General features: G+C 37.4%; 1 protein-coding gene and 1 non-coding gene across 2 annotated transcripts in view; one reads left to right on the top strand and one right to left on the bottom strand.

Moving 5' to 3' along the window:
- The first annotated feature begins 3,016 nt into the window (after positions 1-3,016).
- On the top strand, positions 3,017-3,091 carry Trnat-ugu. The gene has a single exon. It is a non-coding gene; the product is annotated as a tRNA-Thr (tRNA).
- Positions 3,092-13,735: 10,644 nt separating this feature from the next.
- The window catches only part of LOC124712319 (transcription factor SPT20 homolog), a 260,275-nt gene continuing 247,423 nt past the window's right edge, over positions 13,736-26,587 (bottom strand). The window contains exons 4-6 of the mRNA XM_047242613.1: positions 24,795-24,943; positions 14,780-15,174; positions 13,736-13,751 (exon numbers count right to left, since the gene is read on the bottom strand). Of these exons, the coding sequence (XP_047098569.1) occupies positions 13,736-13,751; positions 14,780-15,174; positions 24,795-24,943 (560 nt within the window). The remainder of the gene's footprint in view (positions 13,752-14,779; positions 15,175-24,794; positions 24,944-26,587) is intronic.

Consider the following 26,587-nt stretch of genomic DNA (forward strand, 5'->3'; position numbering starts at 1 on the left):
ATATTTTACATTTAAATGCTGTTTGTTTGTGAGAATATCATGTTATGCCTCAAGTAGGAAGGAATGTCAGAATGTGACAACTGCAGGATTATGGCCTACTGAGATCTTGGTTTATCATTCCATAATATTACTGCTTGTGTTGCTCATAATTCCATAACTGTCACGCAAATATAGAATCTTTGGTTTAAGGAGGGCCATACTCAACAGGATTTCATGGCCCAACATAGCTACAATCCTAAGGGACTTCCCATGCAGGATTGTACAACCACCTCACAGACCTTGAATAAGGAAACTGGCTTGTTTGCAACAAGATAAGTTACCACACAAATAGTGCAATGCCTGGGGCACCATGGGCTATCAGCATGGTGACCATTGTTGTGGCTTCCTTTGATGCATAATAGAGAGGTGTACCAACAACAGTGCACCCAATGACAACAGTGGACACAGTATGGCAGTACTGTTTTTTTCAGAGTCGTCCTGGTTTCATGTACAGCCTTTTGATAGATGTATCCATGTGGAGGCTACAAGGAGAGCATACATGGCCAGATTGTGTTTGTCATCACCATGCAAGCTGAACACCTGGAGTGATGGTATGAGATGCACTGCGTACACGGGATGATCGTTTCTGGTTCACACAGATGTAATTTGGAAAGCAGCCATTATCTTTTTAAGTGTTAAGCTCTTTGGTTGTGTGCCATCTTCAAAGTCATCATGATGTTATCTTTGAGATAGATAACATAACACTGCACATTATCCCTGCTGTCCTGACCTACCTCAATATCAAGGATATTCGACTGTTTCCATGGTCTGCATATTCTCCATATTCCTCAACCATTGTAAACTTATATAGTCATGGTTGTGGAGAGATGGGCATACCACAACTCGCTGGCTGTTACTGTTGATGGACTCAGTCACAGCATTAAAGCAGCACAGAATGGCATTCCCTTATCTGTTGCCCAGGCTCAGGTTGACTCAGTGTTGGGCCAGGTTAGAGCCATTATTGCTGATTGAGTTGGAAGCTCTGTGTACCAAATTGTGCCCTGTATAGCCCAAAATCACCTTCTAATTTAATCATGTATTCCTACTAGACTGTTTATGTATAGTAAGTAAAATATCATTATTTTCTATACTTCATGGTTTTGCAATTTTGATGACCAGCTGTGTATCTTTTCTCTTCACTCTTCTCTCTCTCTCTCTCTGTGTGTGTGTGTGTGTGTGTGGAGTGAGATGGACACTGATTGATATTTAGTTAGCCTGTAGGTTATTTACTTACATATATTTTATAGATGAATAATATTAATTTATTCTTATTTAAGTATTATGATTGTAAGGACAACATGGGGACAGTGAGATCTATGAAATTAACACAGCTGTCAATGCTTTTATAAAAAAAAATGCTTCATGGTCAGAAAAATTGCTGCTGCACTCATTGATTTAATATTTTATATTTTTTTCTAATGTCTTCTATTGATATATAATGGAATTTTTAATTGGTGAGCATATTACTGTATATACCTTGTGCTATTTTGGTAACAACAGCTTAAGACCAGATATTTAGTGTGTCAGTATTTTTTCTGTTATTAGTAACCTCTTGAAATGAGGTATTGTTCTCTCTTCCTGGCACATGGTGTACTGTTCCCATTCCTCCTAATTGCGAATTGAATTTAGCCTATCTTTTTTATGAGAAAACAGTTCTTTCATTATTTTTTCTTTATTAGGCAAATCTATTACAGTTTTGTATCTGCTATTATATCTGTGTGAACAGACAGCTGCTTTCTCTGAGCATTTCAGTAGCTACACAAGAATGCACAAGCACAATAAATATGTTAAAAATACCAAATGTACCCAATCATAAGATGAGGTTTTCTCCCAAATTCGTCATTTCAAAAATAGAGGGTCGTCTTACATTCACAAACTATTGCTACTGAGGACAATGCTTTTACATTGTTTAACAGATTAATATAGGGTCATCTTACAGTTACAGGAAACGCTTTGGCTACTGAGGTTTTGTACAAATTTCTTTTGAACAATCCTGAAGGGTAGGGCATATCAAACAATACTTGCTTTCAAAAAGGCTCGAGATTTCTCAGTACACCGAAATGCTTTATACAGAATTGACCTAGCTTGAACAATCATCTGACATTTGACTCGCGACACTAGTGCAAGCAATACATGGGAAACTATAAACTACCAACAACAACAATATAATGCTCTGCTTGAAAATTGACAATTTTGTGAAACACAGGAGGAAACAACATTAAATTCCATCAACTTACAAACATATTTGAACAGATTTGCAATAAAAGTTCTCGTACATGTATGGATACTTTATCCATACATTTATACTGCTTTTTAAGCAAAGGTAACATTCTAAGGTGAAAATCTTGTCCTTCGAAAAACATTACTTGATTTTGAACCTAAGGTAATATTTAATTTAATTTTGAGAAACTAATGATTTACCATGTGGATCACAAATGAGAAATTCGGTTGCTGCAATGTATTAGAATACCAGAGAAAATCATTACCAGCTTTTAATCAGCTTCAGAACAAGATGATGACATTCAGATGAAACGAGAAGGAAAATTAATACAGAATGAAATATTTATGACGGTAGTATCTGTTCCCGAAAGAACAGTTACCGTGGATGACCATGCAGCTTTGCTAGGAATGAAATGATAATTAAGTGGACATCCTTGCTGCAAACAGGCGTTGATGTACTTCATTGGGGACATGTTGAAAATGTGTGCCCCGACTGGGACTCAAACCCGGGATCTCTTGCTTACATGGCAGACGCTCTATCCATCTGAGCCACCGCGGGCACAGAGGATAGTGCGTCTGCAGGGACTTATCCCTTGCACGCTCCCCGTGAGATCCACATCCCCAACATGTCCACATGAGTATGATGGGCAAACATCTATTAGGCGCACTACGAATGTAGCGGTGTGGACATGTTGGGAATGTGGATCTCACGGGGAGCGTGCAAGGGATAAGTCCCTGCAGACGCACTATCCTCTGTGCCCGCGGTGGCTCAGATGGATAGAGCGTCTGCCATGTAAGCAGGAGATCCCGGGTTCGAGTCCCGGTCGGGGCACACATTTTCAACATGTCCCCAATGAAGTACATCAACGCCTGTTTGCAGCTAGGGTGTCCATTTAATTATCATTTCATTCCTAGCAAAGCTGCATGGTCATCCACGGTAACTGTTCTTTCGGGAACAGATACTACCGTCATAAATAGTTAAAATATGGCTTCCCGGCCATTGACCTTCTTGTGCGAACGCACACGCTATGCCCGAACTCGTACGGAACTTGTTAGATTAATTTGCCACGAGTTATGAGTATGATGGGCAAACATCTAATAGGCGCACTACGAATGTAGTGGTATGGACATGTTGGGAATGTGGATCTCACGAGGAGCGTGCAAGGGATAAGTCCCTGCAGACGCACTATCCTCTGTGCCCGCGGTGGCTCAGATGGATAGAGCGTCTGCCATGTAAGCAGGAGATCCCGGGTTCGAGTACCGGTCGGGGCACACATTTTCAACATGTCCCCAATGAAGTACATCAACGCCTGTTTGCAGCTAGGGTGTCCATTTAATTATCATTTCATACAGAATGAAATGTCTAACAAATGAAATAAATTATATTAAATGGAATGTAATTGTTGACGTGAGAATTAATTACAGCAGTAGACACACTGTAGAGATAGTATGAATAGACATCACTAAATCACAGGACAACAGAAAGTTTGAGAATTGGACTGAATAGTCATTGTGATCTGTTTATGTATTAGTTGCTGTTGTTACATATGATGTGTACCCTGGAAGATATTTCCATACACGTTTCACTGTTGCTCAAGCATAGCACTAGCAACAGAAAGTTGGAGGGGGAACAGTGACCCAGCTTGGCTGAGAGCTATGATAAGTGCAGAGATGCAGAGAGGAAAGTGTTGAGCAGGCAGAAATTTTGTTGTGCAGGCAACCATGAGAATGTATAAAGCATACTTTGTCTTTTTATGAACATCTATCATGTTCAAAATGCAGTTTGCCTGAATCCATTTGCACTCAGAATCGAATTGACTTTAAAATTGAACAAATGCTCGACAATAGCATACTTTCTGCAAGAGATGCTAAAAGTCTAGATGGGGGCCAGTGGTATATGTCTGTATTTTGTGCAGCAATGTTGTCGACACTCACTATGAGATATGACGGGAACAACCGGGGGCCTGTGAGCTGTTGGTTCTACACAGCCAATGAGAGAGTGGTGGTAGACAATAGATGATATGTTTGGAAGCAAGAGACATTGTAGCATTCTCACATGAGTATAGAAAAAACTGGAGCTGTTTTCTTGGGTCCCACAGTAATGACAACCTCAGAAATTGCATTACATACAGAAGAGATAGCCAAATGTCTGTGACAATGGTTATATAAGTTCCACAGCTGTCCTGTAAAGATGATGACAATGATGACTTAAAACAGCAATACCACAAACGACAGGCTAATTAAACAAAAAAGGCAATAAAGATAAAAACTAATGTAAACAATTTTTGTTTATTTTATTCCTCCTTATATAACCAAAATGTAGACAGTCAATAAATGGCACAAATTTCGAAAAGGTGTGATCCTTTACGTCAGAAAAAATTTTGTAATTCTGATTAGTCAGAATATGCTAAAAAATATTTTTTCTCAAGGAGCCTCTTAAAGAAAGGTGGGTCATCTTACACTCAGGTAAATATGGTAAGTAAAGTTAGACAGACCCCCATAATGATAGCTTAAATGCCTGCCCCTACACTAAATTTAACAATCATGCAGAAAAAGTGTAATGTAGAATTTGAGAGGTGAATTCCATTTTCTTATGGACCTACATCAATGCAGCTGTGTTACATGTAGCACAAAAAAGAAGAAAACAAAGCTGTAAATGAAATTTGGATATTCTGAAATGGGGCAGATTAATAATGTATTTTAGTAGATGCAATACATTTATTTACCTCCAATGTTAAATGCATGATATCACTTTGATATGCATTTTAACCAACACTGCATAGTTATATATCATTTAGGAATACACAATTAACATCAAACTTTGGTAAATCATTTGTACACTGTTTCTTTGCTGGTGTTTTTTACTAGATTGACTTGGGTGTTTCGAGATTCTTAATGGTAATATTTATATTGTTCTTAAATGTTCAAAATTTTAAGCAATAAACAATATATTAAAGTAATATAAATCATTGCATGTTTCATTTAAATTGAATTTCAATAAGTTTTCTCTCCAAAATAAAGGCAAAAAAAGTTATATGAGTAAAATAGTTTGAATAAATGGGCAGTGACTGCCTTTTCACACTAAAAATATAATTTTATATTAACTATTGCACCTCACAGGTTATGCAGTTAAGTCAATATACAATTTTATCTTGCTACCTAATTTTTAAAATATTCATCACTTAAATAATAAGATAATAAATACAAGTCACTGAATGTTATTTCTGAACTCTGTAAAATGATAAAATGTGTTACATTTCAAAATTTCCTAAAATAATACTAATATTGTCATTAAATGTAAGCTTTTTTTATTTTGGAACATTTTGAATACTGGAGTTTCCTTTTTTCAGGAGCAGCAAATAAACTGTACACAACATAGATGCAGTTACTATGCTAATAACACAGTTACTGTACTGGAAGAACTAGAGCTAAATTCTAAATAGCGACTCATTTGTAAGTAAGTTTCAAAATTTTCAAGTATCAACATTTTTTATAACAATATGTTTTCAGTTCAGTGAACATTACCATCTTATACTCTAGTGACCTGTTATTAACAAGTGTGTAATAAAAATACAAAAATTATCAAATCTATAACAAAAAGTGTAATAAACTCAGATGCTGCAATTAAAAAACAAAAAGGGGCAATTTTACCCTCCAATAGGTAACAGGTTCTTCGCATTAATCAAATTACATACCGGTACGGACAGTAACACTATTCTTTATGTGACACAATATTTTTACTTTCTGATAAAGGCCAACAAAATATTTTGGCAAGGAACTCTAGAATCGTGATGCCCATCATACTTCTAAGAAATGACTTTTCTTACATTAATAACAAAGAGCAAAACAGAAACATCCTTATAATAACAAACACAACTAATGAATAAATGTAGTTTTTATGGCACATGCTAATCACTTAAATCTTAAATCCAGCACTTTTTCAACAAAGTCTTAAATATTTGTATGGAAACTAGGCTGAACAGCAGAAAGTGACAATTAGGTTACAGTTTTGTGAACTGCTTGTTTTAGTGAAAAATGGTTATCTTGAATGTCCCACACATTGCTTCTCTTATGAATTTACTGTGTGTGTCTTTTTGCTTGATTTTGCCTCTTTGTAAGGCACTGTAGGAAGAAAACCCATTCAAAGGACATATTTCTGACATTTAAAAATTATCAAACACATAAATGTCCTGCAAAGCTGACAAGCTATGGACAACTGTAAAGTCCTCAACAATTATTTATATTTTGCCATTCACTAAGAAGTTTTACCTGAATGTAAATCATCAGGTGAAACTTCAGCAATAAACACTTGTCACATATTCAGTCAGAGACAAAAATCTACCACAAAAATCTATGAAAATATCTTTCAGGCAAGGAAGCACAGAGCCATGGAATAAAACTAGTGACAAATAATTGGTTGCTTTCTTAAACTAAGTAGGACAGAACTTAATGATTGGAGTTCATGAATCAAGTTCTTTACTTCATGCACAGACACAGCACCTTCTCTGCTGCATTACGCAACCATCATTCAAATGAATAAGTTACATATATATCAACTTTTTTATATATTTATACTATATAAACTTTGTTTGCTAGTGAACTCTAGAAAAAGTACCTAATTTTCTCGCTGCTTCTAGTGTAATTCTAATCAAAGAGTACTTTGCTCCAGCATTAAATCTTAAACTTCTTCACTTCACTTTCACGTCTTAAAGCTCTCTGCATTATCATGAGTTTAAAATGTATCTTAATGTAAGCTATTATTCTAGCTCTCAAAAACATGAGTTTCACCAATAAATAAGGCACTCCAAGTTTCAGACTACACATGCTTTTTCAGACATCTGTTTTCATATTTATGTTGGGAAGTCTATTCTTTGTGACATTGAAGGTATTATTTCAGAAAGGTAACTATCATCCTCAAGAGTGTAGGCAGTTTATGTTCAATGCTCAAAATGTTAAAAACGAACAAGAGAAACTTGAGAAAAGTTGTCTTATAATGTCTACAATACATGCAAAACATGACTGACTATGTACATATGTATAATATATGCATATATACATACATTTCACATGTGTGTTTAATTAATTTTCATTTATTACAATTCATAATGCATGGTGGTTTTTCTCAGTTGGCACTAACACTTGTACTGCAGATATCAGAACAAAAAACTTACATGCACTACTTCTATAATGACAAATTATTTGAAGTCTTATAAAAATGAGGAAACAAATGCACTGAATGGAATGATCATTTTCATGTGAAATATTGAAGTTTTTGTGGAAAATGCAGGTGCTATTTTAGTTTAGATGTAATCATTGGATGAGTTTCAAATATCCAATACTAATATTATAAAATAACACAGAGCTACATAGTATTTTTCAAGCTGACACACTTCTAAATCCACCAACACCTGATAGATAAAAAATAGTACACTAACGGAGATGATGCTCTTGGCACATTCAGTGCAAATACTGTTTACAGCAGAAGTATGTTAGCAGTGACTAGAAAGATAGGAAAAGTAACAATAGAGCCTGTTGCCTTCCATCCAGTTATCAGAATAAAGCTGAGTTTCATAATCAGATGCCATGCCCTCTCTAAATATGCTTCAAACACAACACAAAACGGATTGTACTGCTTTTATCATTTGTCAGGAATTTTATGACAGGAGACTCATACTTCCTCTATTATTATGTTTTGTGGATGAATCTGTGTCACTACTGGTATATGTTTCATGAATGTAAAAAAAAGCAATGTCTCCTTTTAATTTTTTAAAGCCACCACTGTTATCATACAGCAAACAACGAGAATGAGGTAATCATGAATAAAGATGCTTGAAATGCTATGTAATGCCTGCATCTCTAATTAATGGTACACTTTTAGTGATGTCTTATATTTCTTTTGCAAAGATAGAGCACAGCATACATTCACATGTGCTGACAAAAGTTTTAGAAATTATGAAATAGAATTTCTGTATTTTTCTCATTAACACTGTAACAATGTTCACAGCTTCACATATTGTAATTTGTATGTCAAATACTGCATATGAATTTAAAATTAATTCCCCAAAGAGCATCAAGTTAGTAATGTTTCATTCATTACATCATTGTGTTTCTTCTTCCACCAAGACACACAAAATGCCTTTCTCGATGATTAGCCAGTCTAAAGTGAGAGCTATAATATCATTAAGGAATCTGAACAGTGCAGTCAAGAAAGGCTACTGTTTAACTTCTGTTGATGTTGAAATCATCACAGACAAATAGAGTGTAATTAGAAAAAGTTAGGATAGGCATGATATAATCAGTAGCAGCATAAGAAATTATTTCAAATGGTTGGACTATTCTGCTTTGTCCTTAATTTGAATATTAAAAAAAGAATAGTAAAGATAATCTCTTAAAAGATTATATACTGTAATTTTTGTTTTTGTTTAATTTTTTGAAATTCTCTTTTCACTATTAGCCAAATCATGACCACTCAAGCTGTTTGTTAATGTACTTATTTAGTCTTATATGCAGTCTGAGATTTATGGGTTGAGTCACACCATTCTACTTCAAAATATCAGTCACTGACAGGCAGAACTTAGTACACTAACTTGGCCAACAAAGAAAATTCCCACCAGTAGAAACATTATCAATAATACAGATAGATACACTGGAGATTCTCATAATGTTAAATGGAAAATATACATTATTTCAATAATACATGAGATTATATGTTACTTAAAGGTTATGAAGTAAGTTATATTTAAAATTAAATTGTTTTAAGAGCAGTAAGATTAATATTTGCAGTAATAATGCAGCTATTTGCAAATTAGTGGAGCATAGCAATACTGAGAGGTTAGGAGCAGAATTTCAATGCACCCAATCCACCATTTACTGCTATATTTTGTCCACATGAACACTAAATATATCCATGCAGCCACTGTTCAATTTAGTTTATTCAACATTAAAAATCTGTCATCAAAACACAGTTATATTCAGCTTAACATATGGTCTCCAGAAATATGTTACACAATTTTTTCTGAAACACATTGTAAATACTTCTCAAGGAATGTGACTTGACTAAGAGAAGTATTATTCATATTTCAGTAAATATGTTAAATGAATAATACATAAGATTACCACATGGTGGAAGAAATTGGTATGGCTTTTGTGACTTTTAACAGTAATTGGTCCCCAGAAGTACACCTTTAATGAACAGGATTGGATTTTGTGACTACAATAACACTTCCACCCAGAGCTCAACTAGAGAGATTGAAATTGAATATTATAAATTTTATGGCTGGATATGTGAGTGTCACAAATGATTATCATGCTGGAATGTTCACTATTTTGAATTAACAATGTGCTCTTTCTCCAGTCCTTCACTTCAAGGCACAATTTTCAAATAAGTTACAGTTTCTAAAATATTTGCAGAATGTTCCTTTTTACCCAGCATTTATTCTTTTGTATACTGATGATATCAGCATTAAACAATGCCACAGTATATAACTAAACCACTTTACACAGTGTAAAGTACTTTTTTAATCAGTCACTGTATTTGCTACACAAGTAAATCCCACCCTTTCATTGATCTGCTAAACAAGAAAAAAAAAAAAAAAATATTACATCATGAAACACAAAGCTAATTTCCAGAGGACTTATTCATGCAGTTGTATTACATTAAAGTCAGCTGTTCTTTTGTATTGGTCATGGAAGATACTGTGATGGTGCATTTTTTGATAGCTGCATCATTTCTATGATGAATATGTAGACATGTGTGTAGTGTAATGTGTTCATTATTAAATGTATTATATCCTTTCTCAAGAATCTCCAAATTTTGGGGAGAAATGCTACAAAGAGGGAATGGGGTGAGGATGGGAAGGGTGAGGGATGAGATAGAGAGAGAAGAGAGAATATAGATTAATTGGTAGGAGCATGGATAGAGCAGGTTTTCAACTTGCAGGGAGTATCTTTGTATTAAGGAAAACTTTTTACAACTATCAGACACAGTGAAATAAAATTATTCATTATTGCAGGACTTTTGTTCCCATGTATACTGAGTCTCTATAACACTTGCACCTTTCAAAATTAAATGAACAGAACTGTAAGCATGATATGGCTATTGCACAATGTTGCTCTGTAATGAGTTCACATGTGCATGTGTGGCATAATGTGTATGATCTTGATTTCAAGGGTTAATAATGAACAAAAATTGATTTCTTACAGAACCTTCTACAGCCAAATACAAAACCTCTGTATATTTTCATGAACAATAATGTGTGCAGACTACTGAAGGTTCTCTTTGATAGTTATGTCTATTGAAGCTTCTACTGATAACATCTCTGCTAAGAGTGCACTTTCTGCTGCTCCTGTGTAAGAAAGATGCCGCACGAAAGTAATGAGCTATAATAAAACTAAGCACAATAAGAGTCTCAGTTCTCCATAATTCTATCATGGGCAGCGTATCTTTATGACATCCTCGGACTGCAACTGGTTTCTCTTTTTCTCTCTCTTCTTTAACTTTCATAGTAGATATTTAACTTTTGATATATTAGGAAATTAGTGCCAAATTATACTGCCCTTGTCTCCACATCAACCCCTAAATTTGCTATGAATAACCTAAAAGTATGTTCTTACTTTGGTTGTTTGCCTTCTTGGAATTCTTGCAGCAAAGAAACAAGCAGGAAAACAAAATGGAATCAACACTTGAATTTGCTCTCATCTCTCATTTTGATATCAGCAATACTAGAAACAACAACTGATCATTTGCAGACAGAATGGAGATCAATACATAATGCTGACAAAAAGTGAAAACTGGTGCTTCACTCATCCTTCCTTTATGACAAATTGCTCTTTGGACAAGAATGAGTGTTTGAAATTAAGAGTCCAGTCTCTTTCTTCTCCCTTTAACTGCAAACTCTTCAAGACGCTGATTATATCTTTTAGTAACAAACACACCATTTTGAATTAAATGGAGGCAGCATTTTTCCACCAAGATTAAAATTTAGTAGCAAACACATCATTTTGAATTTATTGGAGGCAATATTGTTCCACCAAGATTAAAATTTTATCAGAAAGATATTGTTGTTCATGCTACAAGGTTACAGAGCCCACTCTTGCAGTTAACACTGAAGCACACTATGAATCTGTGAAGTCAAAGAAAGGAGAGCCCAGACCGGAAATCAAAAATATTAGGAAAAGAATAGATTCCTTCTCACTGTAAATATGTCATGTTGAATTGCAGATAGGCACAACAAAAAGACTGTTACACCCACAGCTTCTGCCCAAAGCCTTCTTCAGAACAGAAAACACACACACACACACACACACATACACACACAGGCAAGCTCAACGCATGCTCACATGATCACCATCTCAGGCAGTTCAGGACAGAATGCTTCTGGTCCAAGCTGCTGGAGATGGCAGTCATATGCGTGTGAGGTGTGCGGGAAACATTCCACGTGGGAAAAATATATCTAAAAACAAAGATGATGTAACTTACCAAACGAAAGCGTTGGTATGTTGATAGACACACAAACAAACTCACACACAAAATTCAAGCTTTCGCAACCCACGGTTGCTTCATCAGGAAAGAGGGATGGAGAGGGAAAGACGAAAAGATGTGGGTTTGAAGGGAGAGGGTAAGGAGTCATTGGAATCCCGGGAGAGGAAAGACGTACCTTAGGGGGGAAAAAGAACAGGTATACACTCGCACACACACACACACACACACACACACACACAAACACACACATCCATCCACACATACACAAGCAGACATGTCTGCTTGTGTCTGTGTATGTGCGGATGGATATGTGTGTGTGTGCGCGAGTGTATACCTGTCCTTTTTCCCCCTAAGGTAAGTCTTTCCTCCTCCGGGATTGGAATGACTCCTTACTCTCTCCCTTAAAACCCACATCCTTTCGTCTTTCCCTCTCCATCCCTCTTTCCTGATGAAGCAACCATGGGTTGCGAAAGCTTGAATTTTGTGTGTGTATTTGTGTTTGTTTGTGCGTCTATCAACATACCAACGCTTTCGTTTGGTAAGTTACATCATCTTTGTTTATATATATATATATATATATATATATATATATATATATATCTAAAAACAAAGATGATGTGACTTACCAAATGAAAGTGCTGGCAGGTCGACAGACACACAAACAAACACAGACATACACACAAAATTCAAGCTTTCGCAACAAACTGTTGCCTCATCAGGAAAGAGGGAAGGAGAGGGGAAGACGAAAGGAAGTGGGTTTTAAAGGAGAGGGTAAGGAGTCATTCCAATCCCGGGAGCGGAAAGACTTACCTTAGGGGGAAAAAAGGACAGGTATACACTCGCACACACGCACATATCCATCCACACATACACATATATATATATATATATATATATATATATATATATATATATATATATATATATATATATATATATATATATATATATATATGTGTGTGTGTGTGTGTGTGTGTGTGTGTGTGTGTGTGTGTTTTCTGAAGAAGGCTTTGGCAAGTAAATGTGTGACAGTATTTTCACTGTGCCGGTCTGCAACTCAATATGTTATCTTTACGGTGAGTAGCAATCTGTTCTTTTTCTAATATTGCTAATCTATGAATCCACATAGAACAACTCTGAAGAGCCAAACAATGTAGAGAAGCATTATTCTATACGGTTTCTGATGCAAATATTCACAGTTCAAAATGTTTTCACACTTGGGAATGATTTTGTAATCTGAAACTAGAGGTGTGCACTGTGGCCAACAAGACCTTCCAGATAAAATTTAGTAATTGCGATCCCTCCAATTTCCTTTACATGACTGAATAATAGTGGACTTCCAGCTGTACAACCAACTTGTTGTTCCCATATTATCCACATTATTTCAATGAGCGACCATGTCCTCCTCTTCATGTGCTGCAAGTTGCACTGTTAAATTTACTTGCTGCCTGGATAGAGTTCAGGCAGCAAATCCACTTAGCAGCACAACTTGCAACACCTGAAGAAAATGACCGCTTGGACTGCAACAAGACAGCAAGTACACTTAACTGCACATCTCACAACACCTGAAGAAGGTAATTACATCAGTCATTGAAATACTGTGTGCAGGATGGAAACAGCAACTAAGCTGTATACCCAACACACCATTGAAATTTTAACCTCGGTGGAACAACGCCCCTTTTATTTAACAAAGATGTGGTTGTGGTGCCAAGTATGAAGAAAATATTTATTTAAATCATTACTATGTCATGAATTATCCTGTAAATTCATATTTTCATAATATGGTGTGTTTTTGTAGTTGAACAAGAGCTGATACTACTACTGTAGTCTTTTGGAAATGTTATTCTTCCTCTGTTGCCTTTTCTGTAATCAAAGGCCCTAGTATAGCTGACAGGAACCAAAATGGAAATACATCATTTGTCCATAGCCTTTAGGTGCACTCTGTTGTTAATGATTAGGGAGATCATTGACAAATAAAAATATGAAAACAATAATTCAACTGTTCTCATTTCTGCAGAGTTAAATAAAAATTTAGATAATGCAGTAATTGTGTCTTCATTGGCTATTTGAGCTTGCAGAGAAGCAATGAGCAGTCATGATGGGTTTATTTATTATTTTGTAACATGAAGGTTTTCACTACATTGACCCCTATTTTGGGTAACATTTTTGAAACAAAAATTGTCTGATTTTTATACTGAAGGCTGCCCTCATGTACATAACACACCAATTATTTTTCATTCGTTCCTTAGACTCACTGTACATGAAGCATATTATATGTTCAAAATAATCTATTAACTGAAATGTCTTAGCACATTTCTGAAAGTATCCCACTTCCTTGACAAACACTGACATGGTTTTCATTTACTTAATGAAATAATTTTATATAAATATGGGAAACCTTGAAATGAAGTTGTGTAAATCATGATATTGTTGTTGGAAGTCAACAAGGGATTTATGTTAATATTATGAGGCTTGTAATTATGTAGGACTGAAATTAAAAACACTGATTTCATTAAAACGGAGTCAGCAATATAGTTTGGTGTGATCACAGCTACTGGCATTTGTCTATCTCTATCAAAAGTTTCTCACTGTTAGTTTGAAAAGGTTGGGCATAACCATCTATAGTATTACATCATTTATCATAGGCAGGGCTTTAATATGTATGTCACTAAAAACTGTGCTAGGATGAGTTTTATGTCTGTTGGTTTTGGCAGTTGCGGACAATTCTTCAGTCATTGTAAACACTATACCATTTGGTAAGGCTCACCCTTACAATTGTTTATTTTCAGCTTCAGTTAAAAAAAAAAAAAGAGCACTTCATTGCACACAGCACACTTTTAGAAACTGTTGAGCAGGTAAGAGCTGAAACCTGTGTTGTGATAGTCATTATAATAATTGCAGTATGCAGAGGGGTCCACCAAGGTTGGTGGCCAGTCCATATGTTGACTGACCTGTTGCTGGTGCTGCTGTTGGTGCAGAAGTTGTTGCTGCTGCTGTTGCTGGTGCTGCTGCTGCTGGTGTTGTTGCTGTTGTTGTTGCTGCTGCTGCTGCTGAAGTTGCTGCTGCATGCTACTAAAAAAACCCTCATGTGAGAAACGACCAATCTCAGTAGACCCAAATGCCTGCTCAAAAGCAGGTAACGGTTTAGTGTCAACTGGAGCAGTTGAAGTGACAGCTGTGGTGCATGTACTTCCACCAGAAGTCACAGAAACAGCCATATTTGATCCCTGTTGCTTCTTGCTGTTGGCCTGCTTTGAGACCTGTTGTTGTTGTTGTTGATGGGCTTGTTGCTGTTGTTGCTGGTGTTGTTGTTGTTGTTGTTGTTGTTGCTGTTGCTGCTGCTGCTGCCTCTGAGCAATCTGATGTTGCTGATGCAGCTGCTTCTGCTGAGATCCAGCATGCACAGGTGTACTTACTCGCACACAGTCTTCTCTCTGCAGTGTCCCATGCAAAACAAAAAGGACCAATTTTAATAGTTAAGAGTATACAATGACTTAAAAGTATTTCTCTCTCTCTCTCTCTCTCTCTCTCTCTCTCTCTCTCTCTCTCTCTCTCTCTCTCACACACACACACACACACACACACACACACACACACACACACACACTCTATAACAATTAGAGCTATCACACAAGCAAAGATGACAAAGGTGATCAACATTATTAATCACTGATAACGATTTTGTTAACAATAGAATTTGGTTCTACAATTTCACACTAAACATGGAACAGCAGTCAAAATATAGAGTGGAAGCCAAATGCCCTGATGAAAAAAAAAACCATGGGATCTATGTCATCTTCCACACTGTGGTCAGCATTTTATAAGTTCCAGTTGGAATTTTCCTAACTGATTTTCTTGTAAAGTGTAAAATAATGACTGACAATTACTATGCAAGCCTTCTGAACTAATGTTCTTTCTTCATGACAATGCAAAAAGTGGTGTATCTGGGGGAAAAAAAGAAAGAAAGAAAGAAAGAAATAATAAAGGGATGGAGAGTGTGTGTGTGTGTGTGTGTGTGTGTGTGTGTGTGTGTGTGTGTGTGTGTGTGAGAGAGAGAGAGAGAGAGAGAGAGAGAGAGAGTCAACATATTCACAAGAGTCCTCATTCTCTAACTTGCACCTGTTCTAACATTTGAAGAAATGTGTGGCTGGAAATTATTTAAAGTCCAATGCACATAGATGAGTGCGTTTCAGACCTTACATAGAGGCAATTCACAGATGGAATCTAGTCAGGGCTGGAGGTGAGGGGGTCAATAACCTAGAGGAGAACTACATTAAAACAGAAGTGTGTTTTTATATTTTAAAAGTCTTGCACTACCTAGATGAGAAATTTTCTCTTTTCCCCCAAACAGAACCATTTCTACATGAAACCTAGCTAAACATCAACCACGGAGATATATTTGTAGATATTTTAAGAACAGTTCCTTCTGTGCATATGCACGATTTGGTGTAAAATAATGACTGACAATTACTATGCAAGCCTTCTGAACTAATGTTCTTTCTTCATGACAATGCAAAAAGTGGTGTATCTGGGGGAAAAAAAAGAAAGAAAGAAAGAAAGAAATAATAAAGGGATGGAGAGAGATTGTGTGTGTGTGTGAGAGAGAGAGAGAGAGAGAGAGAGAGAGAGAGAGAGTCAACATATTCACAAGAGTCCTCATTCTCTAACTTGCACCTGTTCTAACATTTGAAGAAATGTGTGGCTGGAAATTATTTAAAGTCCAATGCACATAGATGAGTACGTTTCAGACCTTACATAGAGGCAATTCACAGATGGAATCTAGTCAGGGCTGGAGGTGAGGGGGTCAATAACCTAGAGGAGAACTACATTAAAACAGAAGTGTGTTTTTATATTTTAAAAGTCTTGCACTACCTGGATGAGAAATTTTCTCTTTTCCCCCAAACAGAACCATTTCTACATGAAACCTAGCTAAACATCAACCACGGAGATATATTTGTAGATATTTTAAGAACAGTTCCTTCTGTGCATATGCACGATTTGATGATTCATGTTCATTGTAAGCTCAACATCAGAGGCACATAACATGGTTGCAGTGAGTAATTATGTCACAAATGTCTTCCAAGAATAGATATATTCTACATTACATAGGAAAATTGAACAACAGGCTCAACAAAATCTAGATGATGAGAAAATATGGATATATTTGGAAAACATTAGTTTAGTTGTGCATATTAACAGTCCTCTAGGAATAAAAATGACAAAACACATTATCATCTGTGAGAAATATACTTCATATCACACACATCATTAGAATGAGATCTGTCTGAAACAGACTAAAGGAACAAAAAATTATTGTAGAAACTCAAAAATTCATGGAAACTGGTTCCACATATGCACAATGGTACCTAGAAACCATACACAGATACAGGTTGTACGTACACACTTATGTTGCAAAAATCATATAGAACCATAAGTTCTGGAAAATATATCAAAAGAATATCCTGGTTTGATTGAAGCCAGTTTAGTAAGTCACAACTATTGGATTCTATCAAAATAGCAAGATAAGAAATCTTTTAAAGAGCAATAGGTAATACAGATTTTTATTTTTGAGAGGTTCAAAAACGCAACTAATCTTCAGTTCTTCTCAAGACAAGGGTAAATGATCAGCACTAAACTTCAAAGATGATGTTGGTATAGAGTAAAGACAAAGATATTTTTTAGCTTACTGTTTCTTAAAAGGAAAGAAAACTATATGAAATGTAAATATTACTAAAAATTATTACATATTTTCAAATTTATTGATCATTTTTATGTAATTAAGGAAAACTGTTCAATGCATTTTAAAGAACATCACTGGATAAACCACTAATCTAATTTCTAGTTCCTATATCAAGTATTTTCAAAGTGATACTTAAATTACTGAAAATCAAAGCTACAGTACACTGGAGGAAAACTATATATACAAAAGTTTAAGCCTCTCATAAGGAATCGTAATGTACCAATGCTATAGTCTTCATTTTGAGATTCCAATACTTATTCTTCCCTATTTAGCTTTTCTCTTCTTAGTTACTGGTACTTTCCTCAGCAGGGCACAGAAGTAGCTTAATTTATGTGACAACAGTGTGCTTGGCCCACACAGCTATCATCTACACACCTCACTCATTTCAACACTGGAGGTTTTGCTGCTGCTTCACTGCAGTATTATAGGATCTCAAAGCTTGGCACAGGAGTGTGCAAGCATGCTATTTGACTGAAGGTTTCCAGTTTTTGCTGATTTCTGGCAACTGAAGGCCACAGCAAGACTTCCTGAGCTAGAATGTGCTTCAAAGTATTTGAATCAATAGGTGAAATGGAAAACATTTAACACGTATCATGTCATTTCATCTAACTTTAATTTTCCATCAAGAAATACCTTGAATCAGAGGTGCACAGTCTTGCTAGTACCACTGTCCGCAAACTCCTTATTGTGTCTACATAAAGGCTGCAATTTCAAAAATATTGTGCCATGAGACAAGTCATTATTCTGAATTGGTATCCTCCTGCCCCAATGCCAGTTAAACTGGGTCAATAAAACTAAGTTCCAGGAGAGAATGAAATATGAGTAAAAAAATAAAACAAAAAAATTACAAGTCCAAATGGCATCCCTCCCTTAAATGAAAGCTCTGTATCGTATCTTGAAAAACATGCTGCGTATTTTGGCGCCAAATATAGCAGAGATATTGATATTGTGGAGCTCATTAAGAAAATAGCTGCTTCCAGATAGGTGAAGGAGATGATGCAAAGCATTTGGATACTTTGAAGGTTTTTTTCTGTTCAAATTATGGATTAAGAAATGTTTATGCAAACACCAAAATAGTTTCAATAAATTAAATATGATAAAAAACTCTAAATGTTGAGTACAGGTGGAGCAGAATGTCAAACTGCTACCTTGTCGAAAGAATGATGAAAAATCAAATATTATAGCTATACTAAAATCTCATGAGAACATAATAGACCTCAAAGCTATTGTTTAATTGCCCTACTCAGAATCATCTAAAAACTATTAGAAAGAGTTCCTCGACAGAATTAGCCATAAGACACTGCAAGCAGCCCCACCAGTTCTGATCAAACAGAACCTGCTCAGACCAGGTTCTTTCTTTAACTACTTATATTGCATTTTTTCAATTCAATAAACTTTATCAACAGCTGTACACTTAAAGATATTTTATTTTATTTGGAACTCAACCAGTTATGGCAATTCATTTTGCCATCTTCAGGCCCCATACGCTTTCTTTGAATCAATGAGCTTATCGTATAGCGCCATAAAACTGGATATCGTGAATCCCATTTGTTGCGGACCTGATTCAAATGAAAGCGTGAGTTGCTGTCACACTTTACAGTTGCACTGATTCCATTATGTGCTATTATTTTTGCTCTGAAACCTTCCTCTTCTAGTGTTTCGAGTAGTATGGATGATTCTACAGTTAAGATCTGATTTACAGTTAAGATCTGTGGCTAGTACAACATTTGCTTTATATTTCAATTGGTCACTGGCTTCTGATGCCATATCTGTAATATATTCAACTGGTACACCTGGATGTACAGGGAGTCCAAAATTAAAGTTCCAGTTTTAAAATCCTGTAGAAAGAAAACCACTGCTCAGAATGACATCAAATTTGAGCAGCACATTATTGACACAGGGAGAAATGTAAAATAATAATAATAATAATAATAATAATAATAATAATAATAATGGGGGTGGGGGGTGGGAAGAAGAAGAAGAAAGACCAACAGATGGCGCTAGAAGTGTTGGAATATCAACATCCGAGACATCTAATATGACCATCTCCATGAGGGGGTGACTATGGACCGTTGGCTCTGCAGAAGTTCCAGATACTCAAGGGTATGAAAAAAGGCATGGAGAAAATGATCACAAAATTTGAAAAGATAGGTTCTTTTGAAGTGCAGCGTGGCACAAGGAGGGAAACAGTTGATCCCACATCTGTTGAAGATGCGGCCACAGCTTTGCAGGAAGGGTTGAGCAGTGGTGTGCAAACACAGAGTGGACAGGGAATTACCCAAACTTTGGACATGCCTGAGAGCATGCTGGATAAAATCCTACGAAACATACTGCGTTGCTAGCCATTCAAAATCATCCATGTTCACTCTGGAATTTATTGCTTGCATGGAAGTGGACAATGAATGGCCATGGAACTTTTTGTGGACAGACAAAGTCCATTTCCATCTCAAATGATATGGCAATATGCAGTACTGCAGAATATAGGTAACAGAAAATCAACACACAAATCAACCGGTACTGCTTCATTCTGCGAAGGTGACTGTGTGGAGCAGGTTGACATCATCATTTATCATAGGGCCCATTTTTTTTGGGAGATGAGTGCTGCAGGTCCTGTTAACTATACCACATGTGGGTCCTGTTACCAGTTCCATCACTGGTAAACACTACGAGTGTCTTTTCTGCATGAACATCATTCCAACCCTACAACAGCACGGAAATTTTGGGAAGGACCATTTTCATGCAACATGACACTCCTCTGCACATTGCCAAGCCTGCAAAGTGGCTGCTGCACAGGCATTTAAGAAATGCTAGAATTATCAGCTGTCATTTTCCTACAGCCTGGCTCACAAGAGCACCTGATCTTAATCCGTGTGACTTCTGCTGTGGGGTTACTGGAAAGATGTGTTCAGTGTTCCAATGGTGAACATAGCTGAACCGAAGGCACGCATTGCACAATAAATTCTGAATATGATGCCCAAGACACTCCAATCTATTGGAGAACATGCTGTTTCTCGATTTCAGCTTGCGGCAGAAAATGGTTGATGGCACACTGAACATTTCTTGTGCCACTCTCACAACAATTAGAAACCAATGTCATTTTGTTTTTTATGTCGCTTTTGGCCTAAGGACGGATTTTTCTCATCCAATGTGATATGATCTAGCTCTGGTGGATGGGCCTACCTAACTAACAGAGCCACAACACTGACTGCCAACCTGTGCTGTTCTGGACACTGAACAGTATGGATTGTGCAATATGCAACTCAAACCACAACTATCATATTGAAATTCATCTGTCATTTGCAGCTGCCCTCTTTATGTCAAGACGCTAACAGTGCCGGCTATTGGTAAAGTTTTCATGAATCCCCCCCCAAATTTGATGTCACTCTGAACAGTATTTCTCTTTCTACAGTGTTGACACTGGAATTTTAACTGTGGACACCATGTATATAAAAGCTGACTTTATCCACAGTGTACAATCTCAAGGGATTGAGCGATGAGAGGATACAGAACAAAAATGGACTAAAGAACTTACACACACACACAAAAAAAAAAAAAAAGCTTTGCGTCACCTCGGTTCTGAGAGTTCTGGAACTGTACAGAAAACTGGAATAGAGGTCAATATCATTTCTGTCCTTTTTATTGCTCATGAAAACCACATATTGTATGTTGTACCACCATACAGTGAGAACTTCAGAGGTGGTGGTCCAGATTGCTGTACAGACTGGTACCTCTAATACCCAGTAGCACGTCCCCTTGCATTGATGCATGCCTGTAATAATCGTGGCCTACTATCCACAAGTTCATCAAGGCACTGTTGGTCCAGATTGTCCCACCCCTCAACGGTGATTCAGCGTAGATCCTTCAAAGTGGTTGGTGGCTCACAACGTCCATAAACAGCACTTTTCAATCTATCCAAGGCATGTTCAATAGGGTTCATGTCTGGAGAACATGCTGGCCACTCTAGTCGAGCGATGTCGTTATCCTGAAGGAAGTCAGTCACATGATGTGCACAATGGGGGCGCGAATTGTTGTCCATGAAGATGACTGCCTCGCCAGTACGCTGCAGATACGGTTGCACTATCGGTCGGAGGATGGCATTCGTGTATTGTACAGCCATTACGGCACCTTCCCTGACCACCAGTAGCGTACGTTGGCCTCACATAATGTCACCCCAAATCAGCTGGGAACCTCCACCATGCTGCACTCACTGGACAGTGTGTCTAAGGCATTCTGCCTCACCAAGTTGCCTCCAAACAGGCATCGCTTTTGGTTCACTCCGAGACGCCTGGACACTTCCCTTGATGAGAGCTCTACCTGGCACAAAGTAACAATGCAAATACAATAAAACCACGGTATGGACCGCCTAAGAATGGATGAACTACAGACAACACGAGCCGTGTACCTCCTTCCTGGTGGAATGACTGGAACTGATCAGCTGTTGGACACCCTCCGTCTAATAGGTGCTACTCATGCATGGTTGTTTACGCCTTTGGGCCAGTTTAGTGACATGTTTGAACAGTCAAAGGGACTATGTCTGTGATACAATATCCACAGTCAACGTCTATCTTCAGGAGTTCTGGGAACTGGGGTGATGCAAAACTTTTTTTGATGTGTGTATATCTGTTGCTGACTCACCTTGTAATGGATGTGATACAGCATTGTACACAATGGTTCTGTATTGAAATTGAGAGATTGCCGATATGGTGTTTACTTATGGAAAGACAAATGGCAAAGAGTGGCAGGCAACAAGGTTGTATCAGGAGACCAACAACAACCACAGCATTCAATGTTTGCAACAGTGTTTTGCCATTTCTCTGAGACAGGGTCACTTCAGGAAGTAGGAGGTCATGAAGGATGTACCCAAAATGTTCCGACACCAGACTTGGAGAAAAATGTGATTAACATTGTGGAAGGCAACCACTATGTCAGTAACAGGCAGCTGACTAGCTAGTACAAGGTAAGCCAGACGATCGTGTGGAACATCCTCCATGACAATTGTTACCACCCTTATCACTTACACCGTGTGTGGGGCTTACTAGCAACAGACTTTCCACATCAGGAGCAGTTTTATCACTGGTTTCTTCACCAGGCAACCACAATTCTAGGATTTTTCTCAGCCATCCTATTCACAGATGAGGCCACCTATATATGGAGTGGTATCTTCAACTTTTGTAACAGTCACCTGTGGTATTGTATGCAGAGCCCCCATGGTATGGTGACAGTGAATCATCTGCATCGGTACAGACAGATTGTGTGGGTCAGGATAATTGGCGACCGTATTCTGGGACCAGTCTTCCTCCCACGTCACCTAACAGGATAGAACTATGCATGTTTCTTGCAGGTGACTTCACCTCCCCTGCTGGAAGAAGTCCCATTGATGATTCAAAGGATTATGTGGCTGCTACATGATGGTGCTACAGTCCACTTTGCAATTAATGTCTGGACACATCTCAATTGTGTCTTACATGGTTGATGGATCAGATGAGGGGGTCCAGTTACATGGCCTACTCATTCACTGGATCTTAACCCTTGCAATTTCTGGTTATGGGACCATCTTGAAAGTATCATGTATGCAGAGTCCATTCCAGATGTGGAGACATTGGAGCAGAGTATCCATTCTGTTAAGATACAGCCTAGCTGATGTGAATGTGTGAGACAGAACATGCTACAGCATATACACACATGTGCTGAGGCACATGGAAACACATTTTCAACACATACCGTAGCTGTGGCTGATGGTACAGCATGTATCAGACCACAGTCTCTGTAACAATGTATGACTGAATAAATGGTCTCCAGAATGTAAACCACGCATTTTCAGACATAAGTTCATTAGACCTTTTTCATTCCATATCCTCTCATTGATCGATTGCTAGAGTATGTACACGGTGGAAAAATCACCTTGTATATGCCTATTACTGTTACTATGGTAGTTTTTATTATTACCATATTACCCTCCTTGATAATTCTTTTGATGTTCTCTGCTTTGCCCTTTAGGAAGCATGCAGTTCCCCCCATTGATCATGCATCGACTGGCTGTGCCACTGAATTTATAGCATAGTAACCCTCAAGTTGTGTAGGTTCAGTAAGAAAGATCTCTGTGAACTTCAGTTACAAAAGTTATAACATCAGTTTCATCCATTATCTCCTTTGGTGCGAAAGGCAGTGCATTTTTCATTCCCTCGATGCTCCATAATCTGGTGTTTATGCTCTTATTCAGGTGTAATTAGATTTTCTTGTAGGTAAGGTTATTGTCTCTCCCTCTGGTGTCTCTGTATCTCCAAAAGCTGTATCTTCTCTCCCCCTCCAGTGGCCTTTGTATCTTCAAAAGTTGTTTCTTGTTATGGCTATTCCTTTGGACCGGAAGTCTGTTCTTTGCGTGTCTTCTGGATAACTGAATGTGAAGCCAATCTTGAAGGCTTTCCTCTCCCCATGCTGGAGTCCTTCACATTCTATATTTTCACCAATATCACTTCTCTCAAGGATTTTTCTGTGTTGATGATTTCTTTTAGTCTCTCTATGTAGAGCCAGGCCACCTTGGCTGCTGCTTCCAGCTCAGTCTGCTTTCTTGGATCCTGTGGTGAATCTAAGTTGATTTGTCAGTGTTTTCCTTTCTCCTGTGTACATCATTTCAGAGTCCAATATTTTGTGTCAATTTCTGATCTTCTCATAGGTCGATTTCCTTTTCTGGTCACGATCATTCATTGATGTTCTCCTCCACTCTTTTTTGCATCTTTGTAGAATCTCCCTCATTTAATACATTCCATCTCTCTATGGGAGTTTATTCCTCCTGATGCGTTAAGAGTCTCTGTATTGGTCACAGTGATTTTTGTGCTGCATTCTTTATTTCTTCTATTATCTTCTTGATGATCTTTGAAATATCTTTCATCAACAATTCATGGATGTAATTTATGGTTGGCTGTCTCAGAGATTTTTTATTCCATTTTTGGACCTATGAGTGGCTTAAGAGATCAACTAGTAGATGCCTCTGGGTGGTAGATCATGCTTGACTCATCACTGTTGTTGTGTCTGTTCAGCCTCATTGCAGTAGCTGCTGATAGGTACTGGGTTTTGCTAGCAGCCTTGTGCACTGCCTCATTAGATGGCATCCTTAGTTCTGTGCCATTCTGTAGTTTATGCGCACTGCTAGTACCTAACCAACTTTTGGTGTGGAGACCACAAGTGTCAATGAGGTATGAAACTAAAATTAAACAGAAACCTAAGTCATAACTTAAATAAAGACAATGATCACATTTAAAAACTTAATATTTAAAATAAATACAAAAAAAGCATTATGTTATGGTAAATACTCACAGAGTTTTCCATTTTCTGGAATAGCCCAGAGTGTTGCAGCTGTGCAGAACCTATGCGTCCAGCATTCTGACCAGCACAAGTTCCATTTTGAGCTAGTCCAAATTGGTTTGTGCCACCTAACACTGTCTGCCGGACCATCACTGATGAACCTTGAGAGACAAGCATAATATTAACAAATACTTTTCTTCATCATGTAAGGTTTTATCATGGACATAAAATCAGTATTCTAAATTTAAAAAAAAAAAAAAAAAAACTTGAATACCATTAAAACTGCAAAATTATGATATAATTGAAATGGATTGCCAGAAACAGAAAGGCAGTAAGAATACCCATGTCATTGTCAAAGCAGCATATGAGTTGATGTAAGTGTTCACAAAATACAAACCACAATGTGTGGCTTTTATCTGGCCATATATTTCATTCTTTTAAAATTAAACGCATTGTTAGTAGTTAATCACAAATTCAGTCAGATAATATTACGTAGAGAGAGAAAGAGAGAGAGAGAGAGAGAGAGAGAGAGAGAGAAAAGAAAAAAAGAAAAAGAAAGAAAAAGTGAGAGATATAATGCAGCAGTTAGCAAATATGTCTAAGAAATCTTTAGTAATCTTATCAAGAGCAGCTAATTATTTGTAGAATCTTTTTCATGAGCAATATATTCTTGTATGGAGGCTCAAACATAAGATATTAGAGATATGAATCTTAACTAAAAGGATGCAGAGTGATGCATTAAAGTTAGTTGGTTGTTTTGGGGAAGGAGACTAGACAGCGTGGTCATTGGTCTCATCGGATTAGGGAAGGAAGTCGGCCGTGCCCTTTCAGAGGAACCATACCGGCATTTGTCTGGAGTGATTTAGGGAAATCACGGAAAACCTAAATCAGAATGGCCAGACGCGGGATTGAACCGTCGTCCTCCCGAATGCGAGTCCGGTGTCTAACCACGGCCCCACCTCGCTTGGTGTGATGCATTAAAAATCTCCACAACAATTTCCACATAACAGAGACTTCTGTCATCAATAACAGCCTACCAACATTAGGGTAACTTTTTGATTCGATGAATGTAGAAGTCATGTGGTGCTGAGGCAAAGAACTTGTTGAGCCATGTTCAGAGAAGATTTTCATCTGGAAAGGAAGTTTCATGAAAGCTGTTCCAATGTCTGAGGGCACAAGATCCGGTGAATAAAATGGGTGTGAAACAACTTCCCTACCCAACTCCTGTACAGTGTTTCTTGTCAATCTAGCTGAATGTGGATGGGCATTATTGTGGAGGAACATCACTTCACACAATTTTCCTGGTCGTTGTTCTTGAACTGTGTCTGTAAGACACCTCATTTGCTGATAATGAATGCCAGCACTGATCCCTACACCTCAGGGGAGCAATTTGCAGTACACCACGCTGTTGCTGTTTCACCAATTGCGTAACATTGTCTTCTGTGGATGCATGCAGGTCTTCGTGTGGGGAGTTGCTACTTTGTTTGGAATCAACCATTCCTTTCCTTTCCTTACATTAGAATATAGCCACCATTTCTCTTCATCAATAACGATAAAAGATAGGAATGGTTAGTGTTTTTCATAAGCCAATTGGTGACGAGCAAGCAGAGAGGCACACGTGGCCACTCGCTGATTTATGTGATTTAGCTTAGAGCATACAGTACCCATATTCTCAATTTTTGAACCTTCCCCATTGCACGCAAATGTCGTATGATGATAGGATTTTAATGATCCATCACAACATTTGCCAATTCTCAAGTACACTTATGTGGATCATCATGGATTACTGCGTTTCAATAATTTTC

The sequence above is a fragment of the Schistocerca piceifrons genome, chromosome 8 (assembly GCF_021461385.2).
Source record: "Schistocerca piceifrons isolate TAMUIC-IGC-003096 chromosome 8, iqSchPice1.1, whole genome shotgun sequence".
NCBI classification, from domain to species: Eukaryota; Metazoa; Arthropoda; class Insecta; order Orthoptera; family Acrididae; genus Schistocerca; species Schistocerca piceifrons.